Below are 24,172 nucleotides of genomic sequence, written 5' to 3'. Positions count from 1 at the left end.
GTACTGCTGACCACCACTTTGCACTGCAGTTTTGTTCTGAGAGTGCCTGGAGTTTAATTGCTATTTTCCTCTGACTCTTCATTTTCAAACTTGCTGTTTCAAGCCTCTTTCCTGAGCCACAATTCACTTTGATTTATACTCACTGTACGCTTAGATGTAATTTTTGACCTTTCTGTGGGACTCACTGCATTTATATTCTTCTTTGTTCAGCCTTGACAAATGGAAAACTGCGTTTTTCCTGCCATGACCAAGCTCAAGTGGCTATTCTTTCCCTGCAATGCATCCTGTGCCAGGATCGTAAAAACCAGGACAGTCAGAATTATGTGTATGAAACTCTGCTGGACTCATACCTGTGGCAGATATAACAGGACCTGTCTTTGTGTGTGGGACAGCCTGTTCCTCCCCCTATCCCATACACATATTGGTTGCTTTTTGAGGAGTTCTCGGCAAAGTAAATTCCAGCTCCAAACATTCCTCCAATGTATGCATGCCTTTCATCAAATCCTTTGTGGATGATAGCATTAATAAAAGGAGACCCTAGAACAGAATGACACGAAACAATGCATTATCGTTCGTACTTGTTAAGCTCTATAGTAATACAGGAGACTCTGTCAAGAGGAGCTTGTCTGCCTCAAATACACCATTACATACCAGAAAGCGTGCTCAGTCAGCTGGAAGGGGGCGATACCCAGCAGGATGCAGTGATGTGTGGGATTTATCGTTATATACCAAGATCCTGCGTGTGACTCATTTCTTACTCATTTCACGGATATCATTAAATGGCTTGCCCCCCACTCATTTCAGCACAATTTATCTTGTCAATGCACACCTTCTCCAGCAGTCAGTACTGGTTAAGATGGGTCAAGATGTCAGAACGATCATACCCAAACCAAATTTCCTATGCAGAATCATAGAAGGATCTAGGGCAGAAGGACCCTCAAGCAACTGTCATTTGTAGGCACTCCTGCATGCTTCTAGAGAGGATCTTGCTGAAACTCACGGTTGGTTTTGATTCCTCTCCCCGATGGTTGCCTGAAGTGCCAGGGTAAAACACTTTTACTGCGTGCTGCTCCCCTCTTTTAGAAGATACTCTGTCTTTCTCACAGCAATGTAACATCCTCCCAGCAGCTTTACTGGAAATGACTAAGATATGGCTTAGCAAAACCAGTTTTTTTTCTCTTTTTTTTTTTTTTTTTTAAAATGTATTTTTATCTAGCGTAGCTTTTCAGATTGCAGTAACCACACGGACTAACTCCACCACCCCCACACCCCACACATTTCTAGTGTAGAAATACAATTACTGTACAGGATGGTGACACAGCAACATTAACACTGCCCATGGGTCCTTGTAAGCTTTTTTTTTTTAATACCAGTACATACAAATAGCAATCACTTCCTTACCATGAAACAACATGCGTTCATTGTGATGATTATGATTCTCCTCTGAGACCTCCTTCTGTCTATGACAGAATCTCTCCCGCAACTTCTTGTTCACGACCTTTTGAATCTGCAGTGGTACAACAGGTCCAACCATACTTGAATTAGAATTGAATGGAATATAGATTCACAGAATTTGCATAAATTTGGCAGGGAAACCAAGAGTAAGACACATGAATGGTATAAAGAAACCCCATGGCTGTTCTGCACACAAGGCTGAAGTCTTTCAAACAAGTTGGTAGCACTCACTTACAAATGGTTACAACTCTTGTGAAATTGCAGCCTAAGTTCTCAGGTTTAAGCAAGACTTTCAGGCTTCTTCCCTCAGAGCTTGTAATACCACCAAGAGCTACAAACTGAAACTCCTTCCCTCTCTGCTTTGACCTCTGTTGAACAATTTGGGCTAGCTTTTTGAAGCTTGCTGTCTCGTTTAGGTTGAATTTTTATGAGAAAAAAAACCAACAACCCCCAACTTCTGAGGAAAGAAATTAGGAGATGTGCTGTTTAATCTCTCTTGAGATATCGTTCTGGACACGTGCTCTAATATCACTGTGGTTTCTGTCAAGGACTTTTGGTTGGGAGTAGGATGGAAGCAGAGTTTGCTTCAGGATGTATATCTACTGGGCCAAGTTGCAAAGGCTCTGCACAGGCTCACTTTTCAAACAGATATATAGCAGGAGTTTGCTGGAGCTCAGGAACTGAGTTCTGTACTGATTTCCTTTATTTCCTCCTCCCCCAAAAAAGGAACCAGAAAGTGTACTGTCCCTCAGAAAGACAACATTAAATTTTCTGATGTGCCAGGGCTTGTAAATGGTTTTTTTCTAGTTGGCAGGTGCAATGAAGGTGTCAAGATCCACAGTAGCATAGGGAGACAGAAACTTTTTATTAAAAGTCATGCTCATCCTTTCCCCCCTCCCCAAAAATCTCCTTTAAAAAGGCAAGAAAAGACTACACAGAGAAAAAAAACCTCTGTGTTGCAAAGTCAAATACAGAAATTACAGATCTCTGAAATTAAATCAGGCTGTGAAACAAGTCAGGATCTTCATCACTTCTGTCTTCAATATCAGTTCTTCAGACTCCTTTAAGACCACAAGTGGATACTTCTCCCTCATTCCATGTGCAGAGCACACGATCAGTCTAATTTTAGCATTTAGCACTTGCTTTAACTCTGCTCCTGAATATTATTTCAAGAAAGAACTTTAAATATAAAAGGGTGATCCCTTCCACCAATTCTGCCTGCTTGCATAAGTACCAACTTATTTTACAACATAGAATTAAAGAGGTTTTGAAACTTACCCTGATGACATTGTACCTGTTGAAGATTCCGCCAGCATTTCCACCATCCCGATGCTCCCGGATTGTACTTTGCATCTACATAAATGAACACAACGGAACATTCAGCACACAAAGCTTGCTAGAAAGGCAAAGTATTCATGCAGTATCTCAGTGTATCACTGGCAACAACAGACAATCTTGACTGAAAAATAATTAAAAGGTGTAAACCCCCCCCCCCAACTCAATTTTAAATGGAGGTACACCCTTATTTCTCAGGCACCCAATGCACTATGCTGTTCCACAATAGAGAAGTTGGATGATGCAATTATCCAATCTTTTAATAAAAATCTAGATAGGAAAAAGGAGAATAGTGGCACCTGGTATCAAAATTATATATAACCAGAAAACCTGCTTTAGACTAGGGAAAAAAACCAACCAATCTTTGAAAATGAATATACAAAAAGATCATTTTTCAAGTAATAACAAATGTTTCTAATGAGTACAGCTTGTATTTCTTACTGATAGGAAAATGCTTGCACTGTAAATCTTCCTATGTCATTAGCAGCCCCTGAGAATTTCAAGTTTCATCATGTCTTTTCCAGAGGTATTTATAGCTACAGCAACAACATTTAGTAACATCTCAAATAAATATCCCAATTTACTATAGCAGGCAAGTGACCCTTTCTGTCAGAAAAGTTTATACAAAAGATCTGCACAAACTCCAGTTTACAGAGTTACTGATCAAAAATTTTCCAGGCTAAGCTGGCAGCAATCCTCAATATCTAGACTTCTGAAAAGACTCCAAACACTTTTGTGCTACAGTGTAAGAACACTGCACAAATAACAAATGCACAGTAAAATGGAGTTTCTCCCAAATACAACTCTTCAAAAAGTCTCTTTTCTGTTACGATTTTTCTTCCAAAATGGTATCCGCTTATAGTTTACTTAAATAAAAGAGCATGTGTGCGTGGGAGGCAAAATTACAGTCAACTCTCAATTATCCAAGAGCTGTTTATCTGGGTTACAGATTAACTAAGCCACTGAGACAAGAGAAAACAAGCTGGTTCACATGCAGAAACAGCCTGAGCACAGAGAATGCCTACAGACTTGCAAGGCCTTGATCCCTTGGTCTTCACTCATGGCCTTTGATTTTCACAGGTCCACCTATCTCCAGAAAGCTGTGGAAACCCTTGCTGTGATATGACATTCAAAACACAACAACAAAAAGGCAAAATTGAAAACTGGGGTAACACTAAGTGAGCAAACAGACCACTTACTAAAAAAATTGCCAGAACACAGGAAAATAATTTCCATCATTGTTCTACATAAAAAGACAAAAGAAGAACTCTCAACTTCATGTGAGATCTATGCAATTCATACACCAAAGCGTATTTTATCACTCAACATGCCTTGCATGCTTTAGCTCTGAGAGGTTATAAGTGAAAAGAGAAATACAATGCCACTGGAGCATTAAGAAAGGTACTTGCGATACCTCCTCTTCTACAGACTGATATTCCTTATCGTCAGGAGCAAGGTCAAGCAGAATGGTCCCCTGACTCACGCAGTGGAAAGTCAAATAAGGATTGGTGCCTGCAAATAGAAGGAATTAAAGGAATAAAAATCAACAGGAGAAAACAATACCAGCTCTATTTGTATCTAGCATAATCATTATTCTTCTTAAATAATCCCAGTACAGCAGGAAATGTGAAACAAAGACAAGGCAGAAGCACAGCCTTGAAAAGATAAAGTGCTTTCGTTGGCAGCAGAGGCTTTAAAAAGAGAGAAGGAAAATGCATGTGGGACATAATTGCATTTTTTGTTTCTGTTTTCAAGAGAAGCATCTGAAAATTGTGGGGTAGCAAAAAACTCCATCAGGTCCACACTTCAGGATACAACTGGCCTATGGGTAGGTACATAGGGCAAATCAATCCAAAAGCTCCTGCGTGGGTGAAACAGAGACCCTAGAAATGGGCACAGCCTCCACAGCTGCCTCAGGGGTGTCCATTCTCTGGAAAGGCAAGTGATCACTTGGTCCTGTATCTCCTCAATATATTCTTTACCTGTTCACAACCCACCCAGCCACCAGGTCTACCAGCAACTACATTTTCCTGACATCCGGATTCTCCCAAGTCCTGGTGACAATGCCTATGTTTACAGAAGGTGACTTCTGGGAGCTTGTTGTATGCTATGCTTAGACTAACCAGTAAAAGTGTCATATTTACCTTGCTGCCCTCCTAGAAGTCTCTCCACACCTTTTATTAATTTGTGACGGTGTCCATAGGCATTGATCCCAATTTCTTTAAGCTCCTCGTGTCCCATGTCTGCCAACACGTCCAGGGTTATCTGGAAAGGTAAAAGACCACAAAAATCACTTGCCAAAACTGGCCTGATTCCCAAGGCTGAAGACCCATCAGTGCAGAAAATGTAATGTATTCATGGTGCAACCAAGAGAGCATGTATTTTGTTTTGCTGCACTTCTAATTGCTGCCACCTTCTGGCAGGCCTCTCCTTACCACAGAACCTCACCCAGCTGCTGCAGATGGAAGATGTGCAAAATTTTTACTTCTCTTACAGCAGTTAAGAAAAGCTGGTTCTCACAGGAGGTTGCAAAAATATTTTTACATATGTAGAAGGAGGATGCATGGAAATTCTGGGACAAATCTGGAAATATTTTTGAAGCATTCAAAGTTTCACCTTGTTGTGCAATTCATTATTTTCACTACACAAACAGAAATTAATATTCTGTAAGCTTAATAATAAACATTGAAATTGTGTTTCACATCAACATTCTTATGGTGTGCACTATTACTGTGCGTATATATCCACATGTGCACTTGCATGTGTATCAAACCAGTGGGTCAGCTATGCTAAGTCATGCTCAACCATTCCACTACTTTTGGAAATAATTAACATTGTGAGGACACATACAACTACTCATTTGGTTACATCTACAATCACCTGACAAGGTTTTAAATTTCAAGGTCATGGAGATTATTGTGGAAGCAGAGAGGTAATAAAACATGACAGCAAAGAACCATTTTTTTAAAGAACAGGAGATAAAGACTAAATAAAGTATGTATCTTTAATACTAGAAAGCAATCGTGCACTGAGGTGATTCTGTGCAAAACAAAGATTTAGTCTGGAGGAGATAATTATATAAAATCTAATTCCAAATTTACACATTAAACTAGAATGGGAAGCTCAGCAAATAATGAGTAACCATGCAACTTGATTCAAAAGAAGCTGCACTGTTAGCACAACTGGACGTGCAGGTATGAACTCTGTCCACTACAAATTGACTATCATTAATTCAAAAGAAAGCAACTCAAGCAAGGAATTAATAGCTACACTGAACATCTGTCCAACTGAGCAGAAAACAACCCTTCTGGGATTGCTGTGAAAAAGCCACTGAAGACATTCATCATGTGCAGTAGAACATTAAAAACCCAGATATCAGAAAGCATCAGGAGGAGGTGAAAGGTGAAAAAGTGCACATGAAGGTACTGCAGTGCTTGGAAAAAGCATGTTAAAACAGTAAACTTGAGAAAGATGAGCTTATTTTCACTAGAAATAAACTTGCAGGAGGAGTCGAACAGTTTGAAAATGATGAATTAATACAATGAATCTGATTTGCATTATTAAATCTTATGATCAGGGGAAGATCTTAAAAACAGGTTAGGAGTTAAGGAAGCAAAAGTAGAACAAAACCAGCACGGTAACAGGAAGGTGTGAAAAATAATAAGAAAAAAAGAAACGAGTGGAATATAGGTTGCTTTGTTTCCTAATAGAAGCAGTTGCAAATTAAAGAAAAGAGCTCATGCTTCATATATAAGAAGGGAAGAAAGATAACTTTGGAGAGATACATCCTGTAACATTTCACAGAATTAGTTGGAACTTCTTCTGTAAGCAACACATTACATTTCAAATATTTGTTTCCTGACTCCTCATAAAAGATTAGCAGCAGAGGCCTGGAGTAAAAATAACTATCAAATCCAGTCTCTTGCACTTGTACTTTTCACTTCCACTGCTGTGTCCATCTTGCTCATGCAAACAAATAATCTATTTAACTGTGACATGTTAAATTTAAGAAAGGAACATAAGAGTCTACAAATACACCAGAGGTACTTCTGCTCTAAAAAGTAATGTAAGCTTGAGAAACTGTTACATTAGTTGTATTCTTTCCATATATTGTGAACTACTGCAGGTTTTTTTCCCCCCATCTCTCAATTCCATTTGAAACTGATTAGCCCCGGAAAACCCAGCTAATGGTATTAATAGTGGTCCTAACCTGTTAGGAAACATAGTTTCTGCATTCTCTAGGGTGACTATGCCCTGGCAAACTAGATTTTTATTTCAGCTTGTAGTCAAACTGGAGAGTTTCCTAGATCTAACCAAATGCAGCACTACTGGCAACAAAAGGCTTGTTTGGGTATCAAGACTGCTGAAGGACAAGTGCAAGTGACATTCCAACCCACCATAGGCATCATGTTCAAAGTTCACAAGGTCCAGTGTAACGCTCAGTGTGGCAGTCATCATGTATGTGTAAAAGTGAAAGACACTCAATCAAACAACGGAAGAGATTTTCACAGATTTCTCAACCTCACCATGAAGTACCTGGCAACCCACTTGAAGTTTTCTTGGACATACTTGTTTTTCTGTAGATTGAAGTTGGGGTTTTTTGCTTCTCTTTTTCATTTAGAGAATGAGGATGTCAGGCAAATTTATTAGTCTACCTTTTAAACATACAAACAGAGATGAAGCTTGCCACTCACCTGTTCTGTCTCAAAGATGTCCCGAAGATGTTCAAGACCCAGGCTTTTTAGGAACTGGGTAATGTTCATGTCAAGACCAGAAACTGTAAGAGAAGAAACAAGTCATTATATCCTAGGCACCTGAATGAAAAAAAAAAAAACAACCAACCAACAAACCAAAACCCAAACAAACCACAACAACCAAACCTTAAAAAAAAATCAAGCCATACCACTGATTCTCTCAAAATTCCAAACTCTGATTCTTTTTACAATCAATTTGCCTATGTATGTATTAAACAATCCACTTCCACTGTGTGAAAGCTCAATGCAAAGCTCATCACTGTTCCCTCCTCAGAATCAACTACTAAAAAGCAAAGACTATCTGTGGCAAACACAGTCTCATATGGCAAAGAAGGAAAGGGAGGGTGGATGTATTTTTGCTATGTAATCATCTAGATGCTGACATAAAGCATGCACTCCCAATACTAATCAAAGGGTTTAAAAAGCTTTAGCAAAATCCCCCAGCCATCACAATCATAATTCCTTCATAAACTAATTCTCATTGGATTTTCTGTATAAAATCAACAATGAACATCTGGGCACCTAATCATATCTGCCTTTGTAGTCAGACCTAATCACTGATAGCAAGCATAGACGAACAGCGAACAATGCTCCTAGCAGAGAACATGAAAACAGAGCAAACATCAGACACTAAAATGTAGATAGGGGTTCAAGCTGTACAATATTTTCCGGGCAGTCAGAAATGCTTTTCAGATAATGCAAGGCCTATTTGTGATACTAAGCTACTGTACTTCTGGCAACGTAAACTTGTCCAGCAGCAAATGCACCTTCTCCTTCCTTCCTTTCAGTTCCTGCTGCTCCATCGCCAGCATTTGATGCCCCTCCTACGGCTAGTTCTGCAAGTGGCCCAGTGAGGTTATCTATACTGCTGGCAGCGGAGAGGCAGGACGGCGTAGATGCTGGTGAGATCAGAGAGGCACTAACAACAGTAGCTTGAGGCTTAAAGCATGTAGGCAAAGCTTCTGGAGGCATCGCATCTATCAGCAAAGCTCGGATATCATCAGCCTGAAAAACAGAAAGAACATTTGACATGAGGTTTTATTATCACAAGTCACCTATCTTTGGAAAGAATTTTTCTTTGAATTTGTTTTAATTGATTGCTCTGTTCCCCCATTAAAAAGAAAACTGCCAACTTTTGTAACACGGGAATTCATGGTTGCAGGAACATTCTGATTCACTGCTCGGACATAGGTGAATTGGGTTCTCCTCATTTCTAAAGGTATGTAAGAAGGTACATCTAATTTCCTTTCTGGAAGAATGACTTTATATGTGTTAAAGCTGGGAAAGAGCAATGCAGCAACTTCATCTGAAATCCTTCACAATGCCACCTCATAATTTCTTGCAGGCTCAATTTCTGGTGAAGCATTTTGCACTGGATCAAGATTTCAATGGAAAGACTACCACTGCTATAATCACATCTTACAGTGTTATAATAGGGAAGAAAAAAAAAAAAAAAGAAGACAGGAGCTACAGGAGAAGTACAAACTTGGCTAACAATTGGGTTTAGCCTTTGTTGACTAAATTAAGCAGGACTCATCTTCAAGAATTTCCTCCTTGCATGTTCTTGTAGAACATGATTAAGACATCCTTATTTTCTCCCAGAGAAATCAAATAGTTTTCATATCCCTCATCACAAAGCAAGTTCTAGAGCTCAGATTATTCTGGAGGAGATTTCTTGAATTCTCCATAAATCAATCAACGGCCTTAACAGATACTTGCACTATAACCAGACACAGCATCCATTTGGTTGCATTATCTATTCTACAAATCTTAGAATTTTGGAGTTAGACAAAAAAAGAACTAAGGTAATATGCAGGCACTGAGCATAATCATCCTCTAAATGATCCCATTCCTCTAAAGGCCTATCTGATTTTCCTCTCCTAGGTTCAAAGAAATAATCACCAACAGTACACAGATTGACCAACATCATGGACATTTCAGAGAGTTTTATTTCTGGCAATGAAGAGATTGATCCCAGGAGTGAATCTTTAAGCAGAAGCAAACCGTAAGTCACAAGCCACGTTAAGATCTCAGCTGAAGGAAAAAGCCTGGACCCATGGGTAAGGAGTCAAAAACAGGCACCCTGGAGATGCTCATTTCCCTCTACCTCAGCACAGCAAAAGCTGAGGACCGCTGATGCCACGGAGCGATAGAAAGCCATTTAATATGCAGAGCGAATCCTCCAGAGCAGCCTGTGGCTTGCACACCACTATGAACTTACTGTTGCCAGGTCTAGTGGTGTCTGACCCTCTTGATTCTTCATGGTTGGATCTGCTCCATGAGCCAACAGCAGAGCACAGAGCTGTGTCCTTCCTTTTTGCGCAGCTTCATGCAATGGTGTGAACGCCCATTTATCTGTTGCATTTACGCATGTATTATATTTGATCAACAGTGCTGCTATATCCACATGCTGGAAGGCACAAGAACATCTTAATCAACATGATGCTGGTAAAACACTTATTTCCTTTTTTGTGCTGGAGGTAATGGAGAAAAAGAGACCCCTATAATTTCTCTTTCCTTTAACCCACTACTTTGCCTCCTGTGTCTACGTAGCAACACACCTCTTCAGGTGCCACTTTACACTGCAGCTCCATGGTCATCCGTATCTGTGCACTACCAGATCATCAACCAGCACATGTATAATTTGGATCAGGCACAGAATTCTATTTCTGCCAAATCACCCCAAGTACATATAGCATGAAGTTTGTGTCAGCTGCAGGAGCAGACACAATACTTGATGCAGCATAAAACTGATAAGAGTTAACTATAAAAATATTTGTAGACAAATTTGAACTGGCAGCACAAATTTACAGGGCTGCGACCATACTAGAAGCTCTAAAGATCAATGTGTTGTATTGCTGAGCCACCATTTAAATGTCTGTACACGGGCATCTTAGTCATACTTTATTTCTTTCCTGCAATTTCTTGCAAGACTTTGAACTCATCCATGGCAGCACAAATTCATTTTTTCTCCAGTCAAGTTTTATAAGAGAACTGTAATTGATAAAACACATTATGAGTGTCGTAAGGGACAACTGTTTTACATGGAATATAAAAGTAATGATCTTACAACCCCACGCTTCCATCAATCCTTGAACTCTCCCAAGTTAAAATAAGAGAACAGAAAACCGACAGATAAAATTTTTGGTTGCCTCTGACCAGTAAAATTACTTGTGCAATACAGCTAAGAGATAAAAAAGCAGGTAGTCAAAATCAGTAGGTAGGAGCATGAAACACTGACATTGTAAGCAGAAGCGCAAAGACTTGCCAATGGATTTAATTTTTCCTCTCAATCGCAATTAAGTGACTCTCAGCAGCTCTTGTAAAAGGGCTTCGTCTCTGCCAAACTTTTAAAGCAATTACTGTTCCTGTGAATTTTCAGCCACATGAAACCCTACTGAGGGGACACTCAGCATGAAGTGCTGGGTGGGAGAACTGAAGGTACTTTGTGAGGAAAAGGTTGAGCCTGTGAAACCTGCCAGCTATGAACTTGTGAAACCAGTGCTCATCTCCACTCTACCTCCCATCATAGAGATCTGAACAGGCTGATGACAGCTCAGAGAGAAGTGTGGGCTGCCAAAGGAAAGGTATACAGCAACTCTTAACTAAATAGGCTGATGGAAAAGCACCAAACACTGTCTCATTAATTTTTCCTAGGGAAAGTAAGGGAACCGGATTAGACTGGCATTATGATTTTCAGAAGTGATAATCAGCTTGAACCAGTCTCTGACATTTCCCTGTGCCAGGATGGAATGTTTTGCCTTCGTGTAGAATGTGTGTTTTGGTTTCCTGTGCTTGAAAAGGAAGAATACAATCTCTGCAACAGAACGTATTTTTAGATCTAAGCAACATCCTGGGAATTTAATGCTTATGGCAGATACTGATGGACAATATTGCTTAGCATTAGAATACAGTATCATAAAAAAATTCCGTGTTGCATTTCTACACCTTCAGCAGGATTTGGAGCTTTTTGCTCTTTAGGACACTAGGACCCCAGACTGACGTAGAGAACCAATGCAAATGATGCAGGCTAAGTTTTATTGATACGCTCTCCTTAAAAACAAGGTGAAAACTACACTTCTTATTTCATTTGGCTCTCAAACAAAAGCAGTAGTGGTTCTATTGTGATCATCGCTCCCAGATTTTGCTCTTCTTGTGCCAGGGACAGGTAGTAACAGACAAAGCATATCATGAGACCATCAAAACCACTACTTCTTAAGCTTCATGTCCTCTGCCTGACCGTAAGCACACTGCTAGGAGCTTCTCAAGCACTGTCTCTGTACCATTATTTGCAAGAGATTTCTTTCTTACCTCATCCACAATTAACAGCTGCTTATAAGCAATCTATCAGTCATCTGTGCAACTGGTATGCACACAGATGCTTCTTCCTATATGGAGGAAGGAGGGCCTACCTCATCAAAAAAGGTTTGAATCAGCCACTGCACCCCCACTGCAGCAGACAGCTTGCCCAGGAGGACACCCATAATACAAACTAAGTAGCCCATCAGCATTTTAGCTTTAGCAATAGCTCCCCACCAGAGATCAGCTGTAACAGACCTGCACTTCCCTGTCATCACCTAGACACAATCCCCTGGTATTCTCTTCCTTCCATCCAAGTCTTTCAGGAATAACTTGAGGTCTTTCCTATTTCAACAGTCGCCCCAAATTTAACACTGTTCAATGCTGTGCGTCTGCTTGCCTGCATAAAAATTATGTTCTAATGATCTTTCCAAACTGCAGCCTTTAACTGCTACAATACACCCGAATCTGTGTCTTCTTTAGATATGTAGGACTGCAAAAAGGAGTCACAACAGCAACTTAGCCCCACAAGTATTTCATGCCATCAAAACCTGAACCATGTTCACAGCAAGACAGCTGCAAAATAACTGATTTTGGATGTAACTTTAAGGAGCTCCTTGTTGGTCTACTCATGGCAAGAATGCTCACACCTACCCCATAGGATGCTGCATTGTGTAGGGGGATTAATCCTCCTTTGTCCTGGGCATTAACGTCAGCACCATGCTCAAGAAGGTATTCAGCAACTTCCAAATTGTTGTAACCAGCTGTAGAAAAGGCACAGGAAAAGAAATTGAGTGTTAGGAGAGCTAAACTAAAGAAAAATTATTAGACAGGAAAGCTAAAGCAATTTTTTGACTGCAAAGGCTCCTCTTTCCTAGTAACCAATCCCGGTTTTGGTGATTAACTTCTGTAGTCCTATCATAAATATACAAGCCTTCAAAACCTGGTGAGTCACCCACCTGCAAGATGTAGCGGTGTTGAATTTCTTCCCTGGGTGTCTCTGCAATTAATATTTTCTTGAGTACACAGCTTCTGTACTCGTGCCAGGCACCCCTTCTTGGCAGCATCTAGCAAGGCAGCGTCTCCTCGCAGTAAGTCCTGGATATCTGTGTCTCCTTCTTTCACCAGATCTAGAGGAGTGTTCCCATCTCGATTCTTTTTTGTTGGATCAGCTCCATGCTGCAAAGAGCAAGTGGGATGCTACTGTCACAACCATGAGCAGAGCAGTGCATGTGAGTGTGCCACTGTTCTGTGGCACAAGATAGGAGGCAGGGGATTTTTCCGACCTGCCGTCATGAAGTAACAACTGTACAGACTAGTAAATACATGAGAATAAATCCAGGAGGCTGAGGCCTAAAGCACTAGTCTCTAACACAGCTGTGCGAATCTCAACCCACAGGCAAGAATGGCAGCCCTCTGCAAAGCTGCTGCTGCTCTACTTCCAGCTGAAGCATATCCTGCATATAGCTATACCCTACTGTCACAGGTGCTAAAGAAAAGCCAACTGCAAATACCTCGCTGGCCAATCCTTCACTTCTTCTGCAAACTGGCTGGCAGAGGCATTCCCTCAGCACACCTTTCTGAGCCAGTGAAGCCAGGCCCCCGAGTTTCACTAAATACAACCCTGCTATTGAAAGGCACTTGTTTCAGAAGGGAACTAGAAAAATACTCATTTCTATGCTTTCCAATGATAACAGCACCATCTTAAGCAGATTACAGGTTCTGGAAAGCAGAAAAGTTGCACCCATTTTGGTGGGAAAGTGGATCTGGACGACTGCTCAAGTATACCTGTACTGGTAAAACATGCAGATCAGACAGTGATAAGAATGCAGTACTGGAGCATGGGATGAGGAGGGGAACATAAATCTACATAGAGCATATGGTGTGAGTCATGTCCACACACAATTTTGTGGGAGGACAGCTCCTTCCCTGTTCACTCTCAGCAGCAGTAGGAAAAAACAAAGATAGGAAAGGCAGAGGCAGCTGCTGGCACTACAGTTTCTGGCTGGCCACTTCAAAAGAATCAAACACAGTGGTCTAACCCCTGCCAGCAAGTCTACCCTGCCATTTCTCACTGGGGATGCCAGCAAAGCTGTGTTACTGTGAGCTACAGGGAATGAGCTGGGGATGGGGAGAGCAGGAGGAATTGACTGCCTTGTGTATGGAAGCAATACAGCAATGATCAGGGTGTAAAGGGTAAACAGCAAGGGACAGAAAGAGTATTGATTACACAGAACCAGTTCCACATCTGTGGTGCTTTAGGGAAGAGAGCATTCTTTGCACAAAGCCTTTTAAACTGCAGTGTCTTCTCCAAGATACAACCTTAGATCCCTTAATTTAAAGCTCATAAAAAAATGGAACTATTCAAATACTCTCCAGAATAAATATCCAAACGAAGAGGCAGTGTCTTCTGAGACCCTTTCAAAGACATACAAACAAGTGAAGGTGGCAATTTTAAATGAAAGGTGATGAAAAAAAGAAAAGTATCTCTAAAACGCCTGTACATTTTTGTTTCCTTCTTCAAGCAGACCAGGACAGAAACAGCGCAAGTCAGGAGGAGTCAAGCTCAACATCCATGGCTCAGCAGAACTGACAGCACTGCCAGCTGGCTTAAGAGACACAGCAGGAGAAGCCCTGAGCAAACGGCAGCTTAAGCACATACCCATGGACACCCAGAGCCTTTACAAAACTGTCACCTTAAGGGCATATTTAGCTCTTGTGCAAGAGTGATTTCAAAAAGAAAGATTTCGGCACTTTTCTATTTCCTGTTGTACATCCATTCAGGGTCCTTTGAACACAAAAAATGGGTACATTCCCAGTGGAATGATGAGAAAACTCCAGAGACCTCCGGTGTCTATAAAGTAACGCTCTGCTTGAGAGATTATGAGTGCTCCTATAGCTTGAGCTAACATCTGTATTCAGGTGTTACTACCAGTGCCGTCATCGTGCCTACTCTCCACAGATATCTCTGAATATCTTACAGTTTCTACTGCAGATGTGCTTCAAACTGATGTGCTACCCCCTCTGAATGCTCTTTTGGTAACCAAGTGAAATAATTAAGGAGATAGGAGGGAAATAGAGGGGCTTTGCAGCAGCAAATGAAAAGAGAAGTGGATGGGGAAGAGCCTCATCATTTTAAGACTATCCACATTCTGACTTTTAAATTCCTGTATTATATTCCTATTTTAAATGCTGTGCTTCAGAGGAACATGAAGTAGGCAAGGCTAAAAGAGGAAATAGGACTGGCAAGAAATTCTACTCTAGCACTCCTTTTTACCCTCCCACGGCAGGATATGACCTTATGCTAAGAAATCTCTCAAACTCATGTTTCCCAATGGAAACATGTTGGCATTACCTTATGCTTTTTACAGGTTCTTCCACTAATTATAATGAATATTTATTCCACAGTATATTAATATGCATTTGCCCCAGGAGCTTGATAAATTATACATTAACATAACAGTTTTAAATTTCTCACATGCCAGACACCATTTAGGACACACCTTCATTTATTGCTCTGTAACACACTCTTGCGTAAGTATTTACAAAGGTTTGCTTAACTGCAGTAACTGTTTCAGAAAGGGATGAATAGGATAAGGTGGGGGTTTTTGTATTTTTACACAAATTCAGCTGCTTTTTCCAGTCTGAGAGCCTTGTCCTACTTGGCTAATAGTATTAATACACATCCTGGAAAAAGTAGCTGTACTGATGATTCTTTGTAAGTAAACTGACATTACACAAGAAACCATCTGAAAAATGTAAGATGAAAACAGATTCAAAGACACCATGAAGAACTCACTGAATGCAATTAACTTTGCATTAAGTAATTAATCTTTAGAAAAAAATGAACATATATACATTTAAAGACACATCTGAGAACTCCAGCACATACTTTTAAAAGCAGCTTGCAGATTTCGTATTTTCCTTTTGCTGCTGCTTCATGTAGAGGAGTGAATTTCCACAAGTCTGCCACGTTGACAGAAGCACCGTGCCTCACTAAGAGTTCAGCCACTTCGTAGTGTCCATAAGAACAGGCATTGTGCAGGGGTACTAAGCCACTAATCAAAGAGAAAGTATTAATAGCCACAGAAAATAAAATCCAATATGCAATCATACAAATTTCCAGTAGATAAAACTCCCACTTCCACCAGACATTATTGGTATCTTTCAGTCTTTCCAATTTTCATGGCTTTATATTTCTGCTATTAAAGCATCAATTAAAACTTCATTATCCTCCTTTAGTTGTTCTCATCCATGAGACTTTGAAATACTTAGCAAGCACGTAACTTCACAAGCAAGTAACTTCAGTGCTGTTAACAATAGCCAAAAATTAAATTGCAAGAACCACTGATGACTTTGGATATCTGAGTGTAAACTTCAGAAAAGGTCTAACATCCTACAATGGGTCTGAAGTACAGTTATTAGTAATCACTGCATATCTGATAGATACAGAAAGATACTCAAACATTTCTTTCAGGGAGAGCCTGAAAATTCAGTATTGGAAATGTTTTAGCATTGGAAACAAATTATTCCCCACCCTGAACTAATATATTAGAGTGAAAGATCAAACATAATCATGCTATTCTACGTGCTTGCTTTGCAAATAATGCAAAAACCTGTAAATGGTTTGTATCATTTAACTGAACAGTAACTGAATAAATAACTGACTTAATAAGAGCTAACTAACAGAATTAGAAAAATGATCAGAGATAACCCCGGTATTTTAAGCAATGCAATTCAAAACTAATTTTAAATCACCTGAATTAACTTAAAGGCTGCTTTTAAGCACGACACAGTCTCCAAAATGGGCAAAAGGGGGAAGAGAAGGGTAATGTATTACAGTGCCAGACATGTACTTGACAATGGCTTTGCCAGAAAGCAAAGCCTTAATGGTCTATAAATCTCCCTACAGTGATGTTGGCAACAATGCAGAAAAAGAAGAAAGAAAAGAGAAAAATATTCAAGAGAAAAACATGATGGCTACTGAAATCCGAAGCAAAATTAATAGAGGCGGGTAGAAGTCTCACACTAATAGAAAACAGTGGAGCATATCATGGAATGAAATGTACCCTTTATCTTTGGCATGCACATCTGCCCCATGGTGCAACAGATATTCCACCACTGATACGCGGTTATATCCTGCAGCAAAGTGCAGTGGTGTTGAATGACGGCCTTCCAAATCTCTGCAATTCACATTCTGAGGGCTGCAAAGTTGCTGCAAAGACAAAAGAAGAAACCAAATCTAGTACAGAACTAAACCAAATAAAAACCCCACAAAACAAAGAAAAAGCAGCCTAACAAACAAACAAAAAAGAAAAACCCCAAACTACCACCCACAAACACCCCAAGACAAAATTTGATCCATTTATTATTACATACAAATTTTTAGAAGTTAGATTTCAGAAAATTTCTTTCCACTTAAGCAAAGTTAAAAAAACCTACTCTAAATTTATGGCTGAAAGTACTTCTATAACAAATAAGACTTAAATGATGGGAGCAGTATGAAGACATTCCTAACATATTAGAAAGGGTGAGCCTCTAAACTATCAAACACCAGCTTCAAGGCCATGTAACTTTCTCCAGATATGTTATAATTTTTCCAGCTTATGTTGTCTTCAGAAATCTAGAAATATCGAGCACAGAAGTCAAAGGAGCTGCTGGTGCACAAGACTGCTACTGTTTGAATATAATATGTATCATGTTGAAGTTCAAGGTGAGAATGCATGCAGAATGGTCTATCTGCTGGCTATTTTACCCATAGACCGAGTATGAAAGACAAGATCAAACCTTCCTGTGATGCTGGGATTCCATGGGCTGACCCTTCACATTCAGATTCAGGATGGCTTAAAATGTGAAGTCTTGCTACCTGTTAACACTTTTGTTTGCTTGCCTTCTGATTGAATCATGCACCTGAGGCTTGTTTCTACTAAACTGTGGTTCTGAGGATCACAGGGTCCACTTCAAAGAATTATGGCTGTGTCTGCAACATTGCACCTGAGACTACTGAGGACATGACTGTGTGAAGGACTGGGAGAATGAACAACCCAAAACCACAAGAGAAACACCTCGGCACATCTTAATGCACTACTTTCTAGGAGGGGGAAAAAACAAAAAAAAAAAAAAAAAAAAGTTTTGCCTTCCCATTTTTTATGATTTGCCATCCACTGCACCTTACTTCCACAACTCTTGTAGCAGAGGCTTCCACAACTCTTGTAGCAGCAATACAAAGTGGAAAATTAACATAAATCTCTCTAACTTACCTTCACAGTTTCCAAGTCTCCAGCTTTGGATGCTTCTAACAACCGATAATCGACATCAGATGTGCGCACAGGTGTACTTTCTACATAGGCAAAAATATGTTTTAGAATTACTTCGGATCATTAGTTTACATTAACTTGTGCTCAACATATTTTACAAACTGGGGCTGGGGCCAGAGGGAGGGCTAAGTCTCTTGTCATTTGCAAAAATGCAGCTGGAGTTGTGACGTTAAAGTTCATATTGCCTAAATGGCTGAATAAGGAGCCTTAGTTTCAGTGTAAATCAGTCAGGTTTAGACTCTAGAGCTGACATTATTCTGCCAAATAGAATTTCAATGCTTTACTGATCCTATGTATGTTTTGCATTTAAGAAATCTATATGCTCACTGGGACAGATTAAAAGTTTTGTTGAACATCAAAAGCACCTTCCTCAACAATTTCGGCAAACTGCACGAGGTGCCAGAGCACATCCAGGGTTAAACGGGCTCAGTTCAGCAGCTGAATTACAGCCTTTGCACTCTGCACTTGTTGTATGTCTTGTTCTACGAAGCAGTGACAAGAAGGGATTTCTAAGATGGCCCTGGCCACATGGTGACTGCCTGCTTTAGGATGCTCCAGTTGTGTGCTGCACTTCATAGCAACAATGAGATCCATCTCGTCATAAACATGGGGTGGTTAAAAATAGCATTGGAAGAATGACATAGCGATTAAAAGGAGACCTTTAGAGAGAGAGTAATTTAAAGAGGAAAAAAGGTAAGACAATAACAGGTTTAGACCTCAGAACTTTTTTTACCCACTTCTCATTAGAAATATGGCTGTGAGAAAGCAAGCATGCACTGAGGGAAGAGGAAGAAGTGGCTGGAAAGGAGCAGTGTATTAGCTGGCCCTAGAGCTCTTCAGTGTTGCTCAAGAAGGAGCTGAAAAGGCAATTTTGATCACTTCATTTTTAATACAAACTGCTTTCTGTTGTAGAAGCCACTCCTCTCAAGCTCAAGGATTTATGGACTAGAAGTTCTGGCAGTCTGTTGCCTGAGCAGCGGCAGATCTGACCGCCCAGTGCTAAACAAATGGGGCAAGGTGAACTTGGGGTTGCAACCCTCTGTAAGAATGCTGTAAGAAAGTCAGAGTGTCCTAACAGGCTAAACTCATTCTAGATGGGCGTGCAACTTCATCAAAAATACTTACGAGAGTTCTTTAAATGTAGAGAACTGTTACTGTGTCCTAGGAGGAAACTGCAAGGACGCTGTGAGAAGGTACTTCTTACAGACTAACACAGCCTCAGCAGAATCCTGTCAAGTCCTGACTTCGTAATGTAATCTGTGACTATATCACAGCAGTGGAAAATGGGTAGAAAGGGATATTTGTTTTCTTAACTAGCTATCCTTACAGAAGGATATCAACTTAACTATTCACTTTGAGGTAGTATTTCCTATTGCAGCCCTGTTTTCTCTTTTTTGATCAGTGTTTTGTGGCTTTTTGCTACCTCCTTGCCTCTATACTCAACTGCAGGAAGAGGAGGAGGAAGTGAGAAGGGACTCCTACAAGCTCAACTGTGAGGTGAAGAAATGCTCTCAGTTGAAGGAAAGGCTGAGAAAGCTCAGGGAAGAGGGATAGTGGCACCTTTAATAGAGGCAAAGCTGCTAGCTCCTTTCCTCGAGTCCACCTCGATCCTCTGGAGCAGTTCCACTAGCAAGCAGTTGGACTCGATGATCTTAAAGGTCTTTTCCAACCTAAATGATTCTATGACTATGTGATTCAAACACATGCTGCAAGAGAAGGATGGCAGCAGGGGTTTGACACAAATGTTAGTGACTGTGGGCAAAGCATCGCACGCATCAAACTCCTGTTGTTGGAGTGGGTTAAGATTTCAGCTCACACCTTCATCTTATGTTATTTGCCTTCCCTTGCTCTCCCCAGCAGCACCACCACCTCAGCGCCCTGAAGTAGGGAGGCAGTAGGTGAGTCTAAGTCCTATACTGGATCCAAAGCTCCGCTCCTTTGCAATTCTTTCTCTCGTCTCTGGACTCCTGTCCTTGTCTTCACAAGATAGCCAAGACCCTCACTTTGGTGAGGGTAAAAAAGGAAATCAGTCAGAAACATGATCTAATTACTACCGGAAGGAGAAATTTCAATTCCACTAGGTTAGAACTTGAGTACCAGAAGGCTACACTGAGCAAAAAAACAAAACAGATTTTACTCTTCAAGAAAAAGCAAAACTAGCAGCATTTTCTAATAAGCATTTGAAAAAAATTAACAAGCTGACTCTATGAGCTTTCTTACATTATGTGGCCATACTCTACCAGTTTCAACCAAAATCACAAGCAGTTAGACTGGAGTGGTATCCACTGGCCACTATGCCATCAGATAGCTGTTTTCATGGTTGTTATCTCACAGTTGGGAAGTAGCTCAGCAATCAAGTGTGAGAAAATAATATCCAATACTAGATGAAAACATTTTAAGCTGTGAACTCGAGTCAGGTAACAATCTCTATCAAAACAACTCCAACATTTAAAAAAAAAAAATTTATTTAACCCAATCTGACAAGAATGAACACTCAATAATATTTGGTAAATCATTTCAGCATTCATTTACTAGCTTTGAAATATAAAGAACATAAAGCATCAACAATCCTACACTACATGCATTTTTTCAGCTTTTGAATCTTTCAGTCTTGAACACCTGCAGGGAGGTAAGAGAAAGGCTGCTACCTCTCCAATGAAAAGCAGTACAGTATGACATCTGAAATTAGTTCTAGAAAAGGTAAATCGGTGAAAATGAATTTTTAATTAAAAATCAAATTAATGTTTTCAGAATACTTGTAAGTTTACTATTTTTTAAATCAAATGCCTATCCTCTTTAACAGCAGGGGCTATGTTTACTTTCTTCTGATTCATAGTTAACGTTCTTCTCTCTCAGTACACACACATATATTCATGTGCATATTTTAAACAGGTAATGCTACCTGTGTAACCAGCTATGTCTCAGGAGTGGGTGCACTTCAGAACAGTCCTTCCTTGCACTGTTGTAAAAATGCCTTCCCCCCCTGTTTTAAGACAACATTGTTGAAAATACTGAAAACATTTGAGTTTCTAGCTACCATGGGTCTTCTCATCTATCTAGATATCTGCCTTTCTTTGACTACATGCATATGCCACTGGAGATGAGTTACTTGCTCTGCAGTAGCTACTGATGCAATTATTCTCTCTACTTACAAAAATTCAAATGTGAGATGGGCAAGAGGATGCAAACCCTCAAGCACTTACATGAAAAGTAGTGGCACCTTCTTCAAACATCTATTCACCTTTTTAATGCAAGATATAAAAAAAACCTGTTATCTAAACAATATCCAGAGCACTTTCACAATAAAATCTTTCTCTGCTGGACAAGCAAGACATTTGAAGTAGAAGTTCAAATGGGTTAGCAACTATCAGTATTTTTCTGCCAGTAACTCTCTGCTTGTGACTGCTAAAGTATGGAGTACCTAACAGGGTGGCTGATGAGAGGAAAAAGGTTTCTCAAATTTCAGCAACATTCCAGTTGCCTTGGAGCTTATTACCAAAAAAATCCAAAACTCCCCACAACTGCCTTCCTACAATCTCCCTGCACAGCAGCATATTCTAAATCCACAAGAGGTTCCTTTTCTTCCAAATTTGCACAAAATCACTGAATTAAGCAGGGCTTTTTTTGTTTTGTTGTGTTTTTTTTCTGAAAATTATTGCATAGCACACACTGTAGATGTGTGCACACAGTGGCGGGACGGATGAGAAAACTACTGCAAGTCTCTTGCACTGAAAGAAAAATAAGATTCACAGCTCTAAAGGGAGAAGCTGGAGTTCAAATATACAAGCCTTCATTTTTACCCACCACTTAGAATCTGTTGCACTGCTTCATTTCCCATCTGTGCCGCTGTGAAGCCTTGTAAAGAGATGATGGAGGGATCCGAGCCGTAATTCAGCAAGAGCCGGCACGTTTGCAAGTGACCTGCTAACGCGGCCCTGTGCAACGCTGTTTGACCAAGTGTGTCCAGTGCATTCATCTGAAAAATCAGCAGCAATATAAAATAAAACACTGTTATAATTAAAAGCCTGCACCTGTCCCTGCCCCTAATAAGAAGAGCAATAACAAGAATTTTCCGGCATACAAATTCCTCTGCACAGCAACTAAACAAAACCAAATGACAAAATAGGTAAACACTCCAATGTAAAGATAATTTACTGCAGATGCTTTCCTGTCTTTTTAACAATGCAGGTTATTTGTTTGCATGGCTAACAGAAAACACAGGATCCCACAACTGTACTTAAAATAGCAATCAAGCTTTTGACAAATTTGATGAAGATCAACCTTGTGCAAGAAAAGCAAAACTCTCACAGAAGAGAAAAAAGAGGTAAATAATTAACCAAACAATTCAAAGATCCAGCTTTAAGGAAATTACCATCTGTCAACCTCAGAAGGGAAATTAACTCAACATTACTCACTACCAAGAATTAAAGCAAAACAAAGATGTGAGATTAGGAATTCTATGAAGGAGTGAGAAAAAAAAAAAAAAGGGGTTGGATAAAACAGTCCATTTCCTCCTCACTTTTTGTACTTTTACAGAAATGTTACGTATAACTGGATATAATTCTACTCAATACAAGACTGTATAAACAGGCAAAATGGAGTATCACTTTCAAAGAGTATGATATAATGGAAACCTATCTGTCAAGATCTAACAGACTATCTAAATAACTAGAAGGATCTCCATGGGTTCACTATCAGAGAAAGGAAGAGAATAATAGAGAGCTTTAAAAAGTGGGAAAAAAACCCCTCATGAAAATAACCTTTCAAGAAGATACTTTGTACCTAGCAGCAATTCATGACAAATTTAAATGCAAATGTCCAACAGCTTTTTTACCACTTTATGAAATACAGAACTACTCTATATTCTCTGCAAGCAACTCAGAACCTGTTATCCGTTTCCAAGCCTACGGATTTCAGGCTGTGAACCGCATGCATAATAGACTCTGTTACTGTAAAAACCCCACCTTTTTACCTTGTCAAAATCTTTGTGGTGGCAGTGAACAAAGGTTTTCCTTGTTATTTCTAACCTAAAATGCAGCCTGTGAATCTTACTACCTTTCCATGAAGTAGTGAAAAAACATTTTTTATAAGATGCATATTGTGTAACTAAATAAAACTTAACAAGGGGGGTAACTATAGAAAATATCTACTACCAGATAGGGTAAAAAAATTAAGTAAAATTCCTGAAATACAATAATATCAAGCCATGGGAAAGAACAAAGAACTAACACATAAATAAAGCAGAGTGTGATTTGATATTGTTTGAAATTCTTCTATATCCCTGAACAATTCTACAGGCTGGTAAAGCAGGAGTTTCTCAGATCACAAACCTCTCTTGCAGGAAGATGTACAGGAGAACAGTTCTGCTTTCTTCTAACCATGCTCAGCTCATGGCACTCTAATGGGATTTCCCTACGAGTTTTGTTTTAAATAAAAACTTACTGCTATCATAAATATTAACTAGATGCCGAATGTCCCGAATACATCATTTTGTTCAGATGATGATCCTCATCTGTTTCAGGACACCAGATACCTTTCACCACTGATAAGGGCAGGGAGAAGAGCAGAAGTCTGGGGCTGTACAGGTTTAGTGATGGTAAAGGCAGAATGAAGTGGGGCTTGTGGATGCTGGAAGTAGCTGGTAACACTGTTCACCCAAGAAAGAAAATCATAACTAATGTCTTCTGTGACACAGAATTCCTATGTTAAACATTCCTGTGCTGAACAAACTGTTGAAGAACAGCAGCAAGGCATTCACGCTGCACAACTCAATACTGACTGCGTACCTGGAAAAAATGTTAATATTCATTTGAAAAGAATGCTGGCAGAGTCATCAGATCCATCATCTCACATGTCGTATGCAGGTCGCCTTTCACCTCCAAATAATTATCTTTGCCAGCAATCGATTCTTGTGGCAGAACACCACCAGCCATGTGAAGAAATGCCGGCTTACTTCTGAGACAAAGAGGGCTGCAGCTGACAGAGGGACGCACGCTCCAAATGAAGCCACTC

At 39.9% G+C, this 24,172-nt stretch overlaps 1 protein-coding gene across 1 annotated transcript in view; it reads right to left on the bottom strand.

Annotated features, from left to right (window-relative positions):
- TNKS (tankyrase) overlaps positions 1–24,172 on the bottom strand; it is a gene marked incomplete at its 5' end in the record, with an annotated part of 142,870 nt that overhangs the window by 4,874 nt on the left and 113,824 nt on the right. Inside the window, 14 exons of the mRNA XM_035890405.1 lie at positions 351–537; positions 1,402–1,507; positions 2,734–2,808; positions 4,205–4,302; positions 4,935–5,055; positions 7,485–7,567; positions 8,276–8,549; positions 9,766–9,954; positions 12,498–12,607; positions 12,803–13,022; positions 15,736–15,901; positions 16,913–17,058; positions 18,104–18,183; positions 21,965–22,136. Of these exons, the coding sequence (XP_035746298.1) occupies positions 351–537; positions 1,402–1,507; positions 2,734–2,808; positions 4,205–4,302; positions 4,935–5,055; positions 7,485–7,567; positions 8,276–8,549; positions 9,766–9,954; positions 12,498–12,607; positions 12,803–13,022; positions 15,736–15,901; positions 16,913–17,058; positions 18,104–18,183; positions 21,965–22,136 (2,027 nt within the window). The remainder of the gene's footprint in view (positions 1–350; positions 538–1,401; positions 1,508–2,733; positions 2,809–4,204; positions 4,303–4,934; positions 5,056–7,484; positions 7,568–8,275; positions 8,550–9,765; positions 9,955–12,497; positions 12,608–12,802; positions 13,023–15,735; positions 15,902–16,912; positions 17,059–18,103; positions 18,184–21,964; positions 22,137–24,172) is intronic.

The sequence above is a fragment of the Egretta garzetta genome, unplaced genomic scaffold, assembly GCF_000687185.1.
Source record: "Egretta garzetta isolate BGI_Z169 unplaced genomic scaffold, ASM68718v1 scaffold32, whole genome shotgun sequence".
NCBI classification, from domain to species: domain Eukaryota; kingdom Metazoa; phylum Chordata; class Aves; order Pelecaniformes; family Ardeidae; genus Egretta; species Egretta garzetta.
This window is presented reverse-complemented; position numbering and strand designations above follow the sequence as displayed.